The sequence below is a fragment of the Spinacia oleracea genome, chromosome 6, assembly GCF_020520425.1.
Source record: "Spinacia oleracea cultivar Varoflay chromosome 6, BTI_SOV_V1, whole genome shotgun sequence".
NCBI lineage: Eukaryota > Viridiplantae > Streptophyta > Magnoliopsida > Caryophyllales > Amaranthaceae > Spinacia > Spinacia oleracea.
In genome coordinates, this window is record NC_079492.1 from 125453817 (window position 1) to 125467438 (window position 13622).

At 36.9% G+C, this 13622-nt stretch overlaps 1 protein-coding gene across 5 annotated transcripts; it reads left to right on the forward strand.

The window, feature by feature from the left end:
- The first annotated feature begins 2325 nt into the window (after positions 1-2325).
- On the forward strand, positions 2326-12284 carry LOC110774710 (probable hexosyltransferase MUCI70). Of its 5 annotated transcripts, none has more exons than XM_021979276.2 (11): positions 2330-2496; positions 2841-3110; positions 4353-4445; positions 5303-5392; positions 7170-7525; positions 9010-9221; positions 9308-9564; positions 9882-10060; positions 11211-11312; positions 11746-11807; positions 11887-12284. In XM_021979276.2, exons 2-9 carry the CDS (start codon positions 2903-2905, stop codon positions 11280-11282), a joined length of 1467 nt encoding a protein of 488 aa, XP_021834968.1. In that variant the 5' UTR covers positions 2330-2496; positions 2841-2902; the 3' UTR covers positions 11283-11312; positions 11746-11807; positions 11887-12284. The 5 variants fall into 5 exon arrangements, with proteins under 5 accessions (XP_056686997.1, XP_056686996.1, XP_056686995.1 ...); XM_021979277.2 differs by having other exon boundaries at positions 11937-12284; XM_056831019.1 differs by lacking the exon at positions 9882-10060 and having other exon boundaries at positions 2326-2496; positions 9308-9466.
- Positions 12285-13622: the final 1338 nt, after the last annotated feature.

Here is a 13622-nt window from a genome sequence, read left to right on the forward strand (position 1 = left end):
AAGAGAATTATACCAATCCGGCCTATAGCACGGAACAACCACGAATTAGAGTGATTGGGCGAAAAAGGAATTGAATTACGAACACGAACTACACACACACACACGTCCGTGTGTGCGCGCGCAGGGACGAAGCAGCGCTGGCGCGCGGGACAGGGCAACACGGCACGCTGGGCGCGCGCGAGGAGGGGCGAGAGAGCAGGGGTGTGCGTTGAGCACACGAGCAAGGGGACGAGCAAGGGTGTGCGCGAGCACACGAGCAACAACAAGGCACAGCAGCAGCGCAGGGCACGAGTGCTCGCTGCGGGCTGCGGGCAAGAGAAGAGAGACGAGAGGGAGTGTGGGCGAGAGGCAAGCACGAGGGCACGAGGCCATGTGGTGCAGCACGAGGGCACGAGGCGTGAGGCCGAGTGGGTGTGCGGGTGCCGAGCAAAGAGAGAGAAGAGAGGAGTTGGAGTGAGGGGCAAGCAAAGCAAAAGAGGCTTTATGAAAATTTAGGGGTTCATTTAATGATGGGGAGTCCTATTTATAGGCTCCCTATTTTCAATGGGCTAGGCTTAGGAAAATAGAATTGGGCTTAGGGAATTAAATGATTGGGCTTTCTTAGGATTTGAATTAATTTTTTTGATTGGGCTCGTTTAATAAAACGAATTGGAATTTTCATTTAAAACCCGAAACCTTTAAAATTACTTGCAACCCATTTAATTTCCAAAAAGAAAATAATAAATATTCTAATTAAATAAAATACATTTAAATAATATTTAAATGCTAAATAAATTCCAAAAATCGTAAAATGCTTTATAAATATAATAAAATATACTTATAAATATTACAAAAATACGAGGTATTACAATGTGTTTCCAGTTGAACATCATAGCGTCATTGTCACCCTGCACGAGGAGGATGACGAAGGGTGGACAGTTGTCACAAGGAAGAGGTAGAGAAAACAAGTACACAAGCCACAACCGCAACCCCCTCGTCGCAAGAAGAAACACCAAAAGAAGAAGAGCGTCAAACGCTCAATAATCGCCCCCGCCGTATGAAGGAAGGGTCTACCTAGAATGATGGTAATTTGAGTATCCGCCTGCATATCTAGCACAACAAAGTCCACAAGTATGTAAAATTTACACCACTCTAATGGAAACATCTTCCAAAACTCCCCCTTAATAGAGGGATACTCCAAAAGGAAATTCGAAGGTGCTGATTAAATGTACTAAGATATTGGTGATTTGGTCTTTAATGTTACAATACATTTGTATAGAATGGTTACACATTTAGGTGCTAGGCCCAAAAATATTTAGGAATCTTACCCTGATTAACATTGAAAAATTAAGATGTAATTGTCTCTCAAACTTTAACCTGCTTCTTGAACTTGCACTTTCTTTTCATTCACACATATTTGGATGTCATGGCAAACACTCTGAAAGACAAAGGGAGTGGCTGGCTGGATTCCATGTAATCTCCAAAAAATAGAGGAAAGGGGAGAGACAAAAGAAAATAAAAATAAAAACAAAAGAAGGAAAAAAGATTTAAATACTTCCTCCGTTCCGGAAATATCGCACCATTTGTTTTTTACACTGTTCACACTACGACTTTGGCCATTTTTCGTGATTCGTACGTAAGGAAATTTTAGTTACATGGGGTCATGATAGATTCGTATCGATATATATTTTATAAATATTAATTTTTTTTATAATTTTTACTTGCACACGATTTGAGATATTAAGAGTTAAAATAATGGTTAGAAGAGTAAAAGTCAACCATGGGTGCGATATTTTCGGAACGGATGAAAAAATTAAATATAAAAGCTAACATTTCTAGCCGGTTTTCAGTCATTTGAGTGCACTAAAAGTTAATGGGGTGCAAAGGTTGGGTTATTAGATAATAATTCATACGGAGTAGGTTGGATTATCAACTGAAAATTGTCGAAATGTTGGATTATTTAGGCTCCGTTCTATTGGACTTATTTTGACTGAACTTATATTATTTGAACTTATCTGAACTTATCTGAAATTAGCTGACTTATCTTAACTTATTTTATCTGAAAAAACTTACTTTTTCTGAAATAAAATTATTTGTGTGTGAAAATATCTGAAAAAAAACTTATTTTTACTGAACTTATATTATATAAACTTACCTAAACTTATTTTGTATGAAATAAGTCGAACGGAACATAGCCTTAATACAATTTTTCCTAAATTAATGTGACAATATTTACTGTACGGATTGTGTAATTAAGAATTTGAGACAAACATTACACAAAAGTACACCCTAAAGTAGAAAATTTTCATTATTACAGTATTTTGTGTATACATGTCACCAGTTCCTCAAATTACCCATTTGGCCATTTACATTTCTTCCTCCAGATTGATTCCTTCATTTCGCACACAATTTCCAAGCTTCCACACCACCGACTCTCCCCTTTCTCTTAGAATTGAAAAAAGAGTGTCCTTTTAATTCTACCTTTATCCCCAAACTTTCTCAGATCTTTCATCACAGGTATATATTCTTCTTTATTTTTTCTGGAATTTTAAATTCATACTTTAATGAGCATTTGCAGATTAATGAAGTATTTTAATTTGAATTACAGAAATAACCAAATTCTTCCCAGTATTTTGTTACCCTTTTCTCTAATTTGCATTTGTTCCATCATTAATTTAATTAAGTGGGCATTATCATTTATTGATTGTTGTCTCCAATATTGTTTCTGGGTAGTGATCATTGCTGATATTTATGAAGATGGTAATTTCATTGAGCTAAAAAAGTTTGCATAAATGATAGGTTAGAACTGTGGGTATTTCTTGGTTTTTTATTTTTACCCACACTTGGGTTCATATATGCAGAGATGAGGTGGTTTGTTGTCAAGATGAATGTGCATTGTGAGATTGAATCCTTATAGGGTAAAATGGCAAGTATACACCAAAGAGGAGATGTTATTGTTAGTGTGGGTTCCAAGTCTAATGAAAGAGGTGATGCTGGCCCTATTCGAGTTTCTCGTAGGGCTAGGAGGTTTGGTTCGATTACTCGACAAAGGCTCTCGATTTGGCTGTTGTTAATTGGAGCTGTATTCTTCATGTACATGACATTTTTCAGCGTTAAAGTGCACTTTCATGGTGAGAATTTGCATTTCTGATCCATATCGTCTATGTTATTTTAGAGTGATGTCTTTAAATATACGAATTCATTTGTATGCAGTGATACTTGTTAATGTTTCTTTTGCTAATTAAATAGTTCAAACCCTTTGATTTGGTTGTTTATTGTTTTTTTATGTTGGCTCGGTTTGTATTTAAGAACTGAGCTAGTGTTTTTAAGCTTTATGGAAGAAACGTGAAGGGGAAGGGGGGGGGGGGGGGGGGGGTTGCAAATTCTGGTTTGGGATGAACAATAACTGGTGGATAACAGTCCGTGATCCGTCCTTGTCCTGAAAATAATGGATTTAAGTTTCTTATTCAGTTCAGTACACTGTCGAATAGTAGTTTTTTCCAATTACTTTTGAAGTTTTATTAGAAAAGTCATTGGCTTACCCGCCCACCTGGAACATCCTAAGCTTTAGTTTCTATTAAGTCTGTCCGCTCATCTTCCTTTGGGGTTTACAAGAATATAGAACATATTTGAAAAAGAAAGTAGGTAAACAGCATGAATAATGTGCAATTTGGTTTTAAATGGGGCCGAAACATAATTCTACAGGGGAAAAAAAACAAGTGAAAATAGCGTTAAGGCCAAACTGGAGTAATGTATTTCGGAATGGTCCAGTGCGAATCATATTATTTTTCAGATCTTGTCCTGGTCTGCCATTTTGATCCAATCAAGTTCTGGTTCACGCCTTCCAATTTTGTAATTTATGGATCAAGAATTTCTGGTTGTCAGTTGTCCAGCTGGCGTGTTTTGGGTAAGTCAAAGGACTGTTCTCCCTGGAGTATATGAACAGTCAAACTAATGAATGTCAACGGGAATAAATCAGCTAAGAATATGGTTATTGTCTATCTGTTAATGAGATGCCAGTTTCTAAATTGTTAATTTCCGGGACCCAATATAGCATAATACATAAATGGAGGCATCTATGGTAAAATGTAGATACCTTTAGTTTTATTAAGTCTCCTTTGTATCTCTGTTCCTCTAATTCTCTAAACTAATAATGCTGATGTATTGAATCTTTTAACGCTAACCATTAGTATATTTGTGATAAGGTAATATCCTTTTCACTTGTTTCTCCCTTAATTTCCCTTTGCTCTATATGTATCCTTGTTTTAAGTATTATGTACTTGTATTCTCAGAAGCACGTTGTATGATCTCTTAAAAGTTTTGTAGGTAACGTTGAAACTTAAAAGTTCTTAATGAAGGTATGTAATCTGTAGGTGAGAAGGAAGATGGCATGTCGTCTTTCTTTAGTATACCAAAAGGAGGCCCTCAGAGCTATAATATTACCCAATACAACAGGTCTACCAAAGGTAAGTATTACTTCTTGTATTCTTCGGTTAGTAATCGGAAAAATCGTATAGCAATCATCAAAACATTTACAACCTAAGTATGCTGGGAGGAGGTACCTACTATGTAGGGCTCTCCTGAAATCTCAACAAACTATCATTTCAGAATACTCTTTGAAAGTGACAACATATCAAAACTCTCTCCATCTTTCCTAGAAATTTTCCTGGGAATACTTTGTTTAATTTTATTTTCAACAAAAAACTTTGTATGATGTACAACTTTATGAACATGAGGCACAATAATGTTCCAGAACTTTGTATTGTGTACTTATCAACACGAGGCACATAATGTTCCCAAAACTTTGTTTCTTGCTGTCCATATGTAATATGTTACACACAGTAGCAACTACAAAAATGGCCGAAAAGAGCACCTTCTTTAGAAACCTTGACTGAGGATAGCTTTGATCAGTCCGACGTAAACAGTTTCCTTACGTCATTCCCCTGATAAGAACCTTGCAGCCAACATTTATCGGCTTCCAAACATGTTCAACAAATACGGTAAAGAAAGAGATGGGATATGGTCTTAGGTGAGTTGCCACAAATGAGGCAAATATCATCATCACAGACCTTATAGTGCATCAACACAGTTTTTATTTTCAATTACGTAAGCATAACCAACCAGCAAAGATAATATTTGTTTTCAATTTCTCAGGCATAACCAACCATCAACATACTTTTTGTATTTCTCGTGTAGAGGATGGATACGAAATTCTTATGCATAGAATATGTTTTCATTGTATTCTTGAAAGCACTTTTTATGTCCTAGTGAAGGTTCTGTAGTTAACTTTAAAAAGATCTTAATGAAGGTACGTTATCTGTAGGTAAGGTAGATCATGGCATGTTATCTTTCTTCGGTGTGCCAAAAAGAGGCGTTGATAGCAATGTTAGCCAAAGAAGGAGGTCTCCTAAACGTAAGTACGACTGTACGAGTATTATTTTTGGTGTTTCTTTATTGATTTGCTATATAGATTTGTAAGCCAGAGGTTCATTTATAGTTTGACTAGTTTGGATTATACCATATCCAAAAGTTCTGTTTAGATTGGACAAAAAGTTGTCAAAAGTTCTATTCTAAAAATCCTAGAAGAAACACTTGTTTTAAAAAATAAAGCAATATTTAGACAGTGATGAAGAAAGTATATTTTGTTCAGCAAGTTGATAAGTACATTCTCAATGAATCGCTTAATTGGGTAAGAGGTCATAAAAGAGTTGTACTGTTGTAGTAATCTATTGATTGGGGCTATTGTTGAGCACATCTTGAACAAGCCAGTCGTGTGAATTGTTTACATGTTCAATTGTTGAACTCATCATGTCAGGTCTCTTCGTTATGTCTCATTTTGACACCTATAATGTCGTGGTTTGAAATCTACCCCCCTGCTTTCCATTCAAATGTGATCCCGCACCTTGTCCTTGTTAAAGTTTTTGTTATCATATGTTTTAACTTTTTTGCGGGGTCAGTGTGCTGGATTTGTCTCCAGTTGGCCTCTGAAAGTGATATCCATGCCCTCTTATAATGTTCTTTCTTAAATTCATGTCCATGTGAATATCATCCAGATTATCTGCAATGAATCATTTGTTATATTCGAATTAACTACATCATCAATGACTTCTGAGCAATTAGGAATTCTCATGATGAAGCATATATGATAACCATGATGCATGTTATGTTGTCTTTTGCCAACTATGTAGATGGATATATAGTAGTCATATCCTTTTGAATGAATTGTCTCGTTGTGCTGTAATTTAAGCATTTCTTTTTATGTAAAGCAATCTCTTGTCTCTCGACTCACCAAGTCAGCCACATTCTTCTCGGATTTGGATGGCATCTTGGATGATGTTTTATATCTTAGCTCTTCTTTGGAATTTGTTTCTTGGTCTCATGAAAAAGAAATGGGAACTTTGTTGCCCATCATCTAGCTAGATTAGTGCCGTTCGGAATTGAACAAGTATGGGAGTATTCTTGTCCTACGAATATATCCCCGTATGTACTTATGGACACTTTGGCCATTGATTAATGAAGCACTAATCTTTTCCCTCAAAAAAAAAAAAAAAGCATTTATTTTTATGTAACTCTATTTATCTCTAGTTATCTTGCCATTTCCATGTTTCATTTCCTGACTTAATTTTTTTCTTGTATGGGTAGGAAGGGGGGGTATTCTGTGCGGCGCCTTGTGTTTTTTTAATTTTATTAGGTGCCTAAGGTTTTTGACAAATGTTGGAAGTACAGTGTGATTTTGGTCATTATACAACATGGGCTTGTTGTTTGGAACTTTGGATTGTTAAATGATGTCATGTAATTTATTTATTTTCTGAATCTTTGAGTAAAACATGATATATTGAGATTTTGATTCCCTTCATGCGTAACTCCCTTTGGGTTGAGCGATGAAAATTATAACAATTTGGTGTCTAGGACTTAGGAAGTCACTCTTTCTAAAGGAAATTTGAATAAGAAGGGATTTTACTTTTTTACTCTCCGCTTGTCATGATTTAATTCAAATATTTTAGACATGATTGTCATATCAAAATATATTTATCCGGAATAAACAGTAAGCCTATGTTGTACGATGGACCAAAAAACAGGGGTACCCCATTCATTTGTCAATAACCTTGGGAAAAAATAGAATAAATTAAACATAAGTTCACCGCATTGAAAATCCCTCTTCTGCCTTTTCTCTACACAAAAATTTCCAGATTATCCTTGTGACATTGATTTAGAAAAGTCTATCGAGTATATATTGGAGCCCAAGGATTATTTAAACTTCACGCGTTTTGAACTGGACTATGTTGAAAAAGAGGAGGAATCTTTGACGACAAGCCCGTACGAACTCAAATTTGCTGGTCATCAGACTCTAGAAGCACGAGAGAGGTCTTTTCATGCGATTAATCAATCTCTGCATTGTGGTTTTGTAAAGGGGCCTAATGGGATGGGAAGTACTGGATTTGATTTAGATGAGAAAGACCAGAAGTTTATGAAGTCATGTATTGTTGTTGTGTCATCTTGCATCTTCGGGAGTTCTGATTTTCTAAGGCGACCAACAAGTAAATTGGTGAGTTATTATGCAATGTGATTCTAAGCATTTATTTAGATTATTTTTCTTGTTTTCAATATTTAGAATTTCTTGGCCTATCATATGTTCTCTCCCCCTAATGTGGCTCTAGACATTATTTGTAGTAAGACTGTTTCTTCCGACATCCCCTCCCTCAACTCACCTCTTATTTTGAACGTTTCCCTCCATTAGTCTCATCCGCATCCACCACCTCCACTATGCCTGGTTTGATCATCACCATCTGTCTACCAAAGTCTGAACCAGTCCCTTCAATTATGTTTTGTTCGCATAGGCTTTGAACTTGTGACCCATAGGCACCAAACAATAATCCGGTTACGAAAAGACAAGATCTAAGCTTATATCTGGCAGAAATTCTTCCAGGAGTGTTGAGCAGAAGGAAAAGGAAGTTGGCGAGTTTTTTGTTTGAAGACATGCTGTTTTATGTTTAAGGGAAGGCCAGAAGGGTGGGGTGTGGGGTGGGGGGGGGGGGGGGGCGTTGAGAACTTGGGATGACTCTTTCAAAGGTGAAGGCTGGTGGGGGCAAATGGATCAATGGTTGTGGGTGTGGCTGTTTTTGGGCAGAGGGAATGTTGGTGAAAGCGATTGTCAGTTGTTTGGGGTGCTTGGCAAGGGAAGGGGCATGGTGTTTTTGGGAAACATCAACATAGTACTGTAGTAGTGGTTTTGGTGGTTGATGTGGGTCAGTGGAGTAGCTGGGGTACCTTTGAGGGGGGTGGCGGGGATAGAGTCAGAGCAGCAGTGTGGCTGCAAGTGAGAATGTCGAGCTTGTGTATGAGACAGTAGTGGTACTTGTGGATGAATTAGCGGTTCGGGCCAAAGGTATCAACGTCCAAGGAAGTGGCTGGTAGGGATCTAATTTTGTGGCTGGAGAGTTAAAAACAAGAAAGTTGGTCTTGGGGTGCAGTCATGGTGGTTGTGAGAAGTACAGAGGTGGTGGATTGTTGATGGTGGAGGATGGAGGTGGTAGTGGTAGACATTACTGATAGCATGTCAATATCTCATAACAAGATGCGGGAACGCAAAGCCTTTGGTGGCAGTAGGGGAAGGGATGGAGAGGAATCAGGAAGACCCACTTTGGGGTAAGAGTGTAAGACCATTAAGGGTTAATTAGTTGATTATTAGTTGTAGTCTAAAGTGTTTAGCATGCATTTATCTTGTAAACAGGCTTCATACTAAGCTATAGGCACACTACTATGTACTAGCGTAGTGATGAGCTGAACACCTTAGCAATAGCATGTTAAAATATCCCGTTTAGGAACTCGGTGTTTTGGGGGCAAAAATCTGGTGCATCTGCGATATTATTGATAGACTTGGCATTTGTATCGGAGTAATAAATGATGTCCTCTTCTTCCAGGGTTAACAAAGTACTGCAGCTTTTTTCTCTTTTTTAGTAGACACTCCTAGATGTATGAATTTTTATGTTGATGCTGCTGAGGTAACACGTGGCAATTTGCTTCTTACAGATCAGTGAATATTCAAAGACACATGTCTGTTTTGTGATGTTCTTGGATGAGGAAACATTGCAGAAATTATTTTCAGAAGGAAACGTTCCAGACGACAGAGGATTCATGGGTTTATGGAGAATAGTAGTAGTTAAAAATTTGCCATTTGAAGACATGCGGAGAACTGGTAAGGTGCCGAAGTTACTGGCACATCGCCTATTCCCGTCTTCTAGGTAGGTTTTGTTCATGTCAGTTATTGCGAGAGCTTACGTTGTTTCATCTTTTATGTCTGGTTAAAAATTGTTTGCTGGTTGTGCAGGTATTCTATTTGGCTTGATAGCAAGATGCGACTGAATACCGATCCTTTGTTGATTCTGGAGTACTTCTTATGGCGAACAAAATCAGAATATTCCATCTCAAAACACTATGATCGCCAATGTGTTTGGGATGAGGTGCTCCAAAATAAGCGGCTTAATAAGTATGATCCCACTGCCATCGATGAGCAGTTTAAGTTTTACCAGTCTGACGGGCTAACCAAGTTTAATGCATCAAATCCACATACGCCTCTTCCAAGTTGTGGGTGCTAATATCTTTATTTAGTACATTATAAGATTTACTTCATCTGTCCCTTAATATTTTTGCATATTTCTTTCGGTTGCACCTAAATAAACTTCATACTTCTATTTCAAATAGTCTTTGATTCTTTTCCTATCCATCACATCAACCTCTTTCTTGTCTCCATTGCAACACTTTTAAAATTCTTCTCTCTTTTTATCCAAATTAACATTATCCTTAAAATTTGTGCCAAACCAAGGTGTAAAATACATTAAGGGATGGAGGGAGTTTTTATTCTCAGGTTGAGTGCTTATTTAGTTGAATCCTTTGGTGTGCAGATGTGCCAGAGGGTTCCTTAATAATCAGAGCCCATACACCTATGTCAAATCTCTTCTCGTGCCTGTGGTTTAACGAAGTTGACCGTTTCACATCTCGTGATCAACTGAGTTTTGCCTATACTTATTTAAAGTTGAAGCGAACGAATCCTGATAGACCATTTTTCCTTAATATGTTCAAGGTGAGGACCTTGTTATTGGATCAGAATGCATTCTTTCAGCATGCAAGGAATATTGACATCTCACATCTATATTTCTTGTACTTCTACTGTGATGAAAAACTATACATTGAAATACTTAAACTGCAACTGAATGGCATAAATTATGAAAGTTTAAAATAGACCCACTCTGATGCCAGTTCGTGTATTCCTCTCTGCCCACCCTTCTGTTTGATCAGGTAGGCTCTCATATGTCCCATCTTCAGCTGGTAGTTTGGTAGATTAAAACTGTACCCTGTATCTCATTGCAATTATGTAGTTCATGCCATATTCCCAATTTCACTCTTCTTATTTACAATCAACTATCACTTACTTGATAAGATCCGCATCCCCAAAATATCCTCAATACTGAATTTGTCACAAAAGGGCCCTTCCTTTCGCTTGCCATTGACTGCGTTGTTTCCTGTCTGACTTAATCAGGAAACCTTATTCAATGAGCTTTTCATCCCCTTCAACACAAACACACACACACATAGAAAACTATCTATTTTGATTGTGGTGGCTCCAAGGAGGTTAGCATTTTACCCCAAGTTGACTTAGCTTTTCCAGCTTCAATTGGCTGTTTCTTACAACATCATTGGGGATACATGATAGCTTTTCCGGTAGGAGCGAAGTGCTGTTTAAGTAGTTATTTTTTTTGGGTCTTTTCACTTTACGGTTTACCTCGAAAAGCCTTTTCTTCTGTTGATATGTAGTATCTTTAACCTTGATGGCGATGCGGTTTCATCCTAATGGATATGTAGCAGATAATTTTCAATATTCCTTATGGTTACTTCATTACTTGTTATATGACTAGCTCATTGCGTTGTCTATGTGCATGTAGATGTTTGGTGAATGGTGATATTTAGTTCAAGTGATAATTGATTGTCGTTATCTCAATGAATGTATAAGCTAGATAGATGTCATATTAAGAAAAAAAAGTGAGGAACAAGTTTGTCATGGTAAACTAAAAGAAAATTTTAAGGTATGTGTTTGATTTAGACTTTCAGGAGTAATGATGACATTTGCTGTCGTTTAGTCTTACTGTCTGTCTGATCATGCAATTTTTATCACTTGAAGAGACATTGACTTACCAAGCATTCGTCTTTGGACTTTTTTTTTCTCTCTCTCAAAGGATTGTGAGCGCAGAGCATTGGTAAAATTATTTCGGCATAGAGAAGGTCCATCTCCTCCAACTCCGCCTTGATAAATGAAGGTTCTTTTCATCATTGCCATGGTATGAATCTCTCACTCTCTTTTTCTTCCTTATTTTTGACGTTTCGGGCCTGGGGGTGTCTGTTATGTCTTTCTTTGCATGACAAGATAAACACGTTGTAAATCTAGGAATTTGAATATGAAACTTGCTCGTGTCTTAGGCACTGAGAATCAGAATGTAGTATCCGGTTATCCTGCAAAAACTAGAAATATATCCCTTCTAGAAATGGATTTATTTTTCCTTAATTTTTAGGATGGCCAACAATGGAATGAACCCTTAATGTTTACCAAATTCGGTTGTTATTGATTATGCTCTTGTTCGTTTGATATTGAGAAACTTCTTCCTGCCTTTTCCCCTCTTATTGAACCAATTCCTCGAGAAGTCTAATACTTTGTTACTTCGTATGTCTGGTTTTCTTCATTGTCATGATGCCATCCTGTTATTTTTCATGCAGCAAACCTTAGATGATAGATCTGAACCTCATTTGGAGATTTATGCACACGTTGATCCTCACAGGTTGGTTATGCTTTATACTTTAATTTTTCATAAAATGGGTGAAGTACAAAATATCTGACCCGTAGTACATTTTCTCCAGTATGATCGATCTATATCCCCGGATGAATATTTTATATATTTTGGTTTCAGTAAGCTATAGCACCCCCCAGTTTTGTGGATCTCTAACAAAGATGAAGATGCAGTGGGATTGGAAATGATTATGGGTGAGATTTTTTAACGGAATCAGGAAGAGATTAATACCATTATGTTGGAGTAATTTGTTAATAGGTTGTATTAGTTATCGATTCTGGATAATTTTTTTTAGTCTTGTAAATCTATATATGTTAAGATGATAATACTCGGTGTAGATGAATCCGTAGTTTTAGTTTAGATTTGAAATTCATTATAATGGTGTTTGACATACCAAATCCTTGTTATAGTTGAAAAGAATGAATACAGTTTATAGTAATTGCTCAAGGAAGAAATCTTTAATCTTGATTGAGGTTTTCTGGTATATTCTTCCGATGGTTGGCTAATCTTGCATAATGTCAGGCATTTTATGATCTTGATTTTCTACGACAGAAAAGGGATCAATGTTGATCATTGATGTAACCATATAACAAGGGTTCAAGACTTCAAGGTCGGCCAGTGAGACGATGGAGGATAAGCTTCATCACCGAGACGGAGACAGCCCGGATTGGAGTAAAACGAAGAGAGCCGTAAGAACGGATTTGGAAACTTAATTGAAGACAAATGCGCGTTTGTATTACTAACTAGCGAAACATCAATGCAGCTTCGTTGTATGAACTCTTTCGTACTTGTGTGCAATAAGGAAGCACTAAAAAACAAATATTTAAGTACGGAGTATAACTTACCAAAACAACGAACAATAGCGACGTAAAGATTTTGATAACAAACTTACCAGAATTAATTTTGTCCCTTTCGCATAATGTTTGTTCTAGAAATTTCTAGGAAGCTGTCATTAATAGGTTAAACAAATGGAGCTCAAGAATGAGTCACTCACACAAATGTCAACAACATATTTACTTTAATATTAGAAATAAATCAACATAATTATATTTAGGTAGGCCTTTTGCCAGACGGTAATCTGTATGAACAAATATTTTGATCAAATCAATTAAATTTATACATTTATCGATCACATGTAAATAGGCAATGCTATGTAGTGTAATTTTGTCAAGAGAACATTATGCCAAATTGCCATTGTCCTATACAAAACGCTGATGTGGTGAAGGACTTAAATCCCATGCTAAGAGCCCTAAGCCCATAACTTATCACTACTTATCTGCTAGCGGGTGCGGATTTTCTTAATTCCGTACCATACTCGTCTAAAAGTTGCGGGTTATAGACTAACAAATACGATACCAAATCCACCCTCTACCCACTATCGCGAATATAACTTTTAATAGTCATACGTTCATGCTCATCAAAGTTGTACCCATATTGGCTTCAACTAGGGTGGTGCGTGTTCGGAGTCTACAAAAGTATATGCACATGCTAACCTTTCACAAGTTGGATTGGCATCGAGCACCTCCATCTTGCACTACAATGCACCTAGAGCTAGGTGCATCAAAAAGATTTTTTGGTCATTTAAGATCAACATAAATGATTAAATGAGTAAAAAATACCCTTTAGTGTACCTAACTCTATGTGGATCTTTGACACAATAGAATTTTACATTAGACCCAACACTCTTTTTATCCAACCTCTTTCTGCATGTTCCAAATCATCTAAACACTTTTTTTTTTCTTTGAATAATCATGAGTTATAAGATGAAATTGCTACCCACCTCTGAAAGAAATACTTTATTTTTTT

Coding starts and splice junctions, on each gene's coding strand:
- LOC110774710 (XM_021979276.2), top strand. CDS start 2,903: ATGGCAAGTATACACCAAAGAGGAGATGTTATTGTTAGTGTGGGTTCC. Junction 3,111..4,352: donor CGTTAAAGTGCACTTTCATG/GTGAGAATTTGC, acceptor TGTAATCTGTAG/GTGAGAAGGAAGATGGCATG. Junction 7,526..9,009: donor GGCGACCAACAAGTAAATTG/GTGAGTTATTAT, acceptor TGCTTCTTACAG/ATCAGTGAATATTCAAAGAC.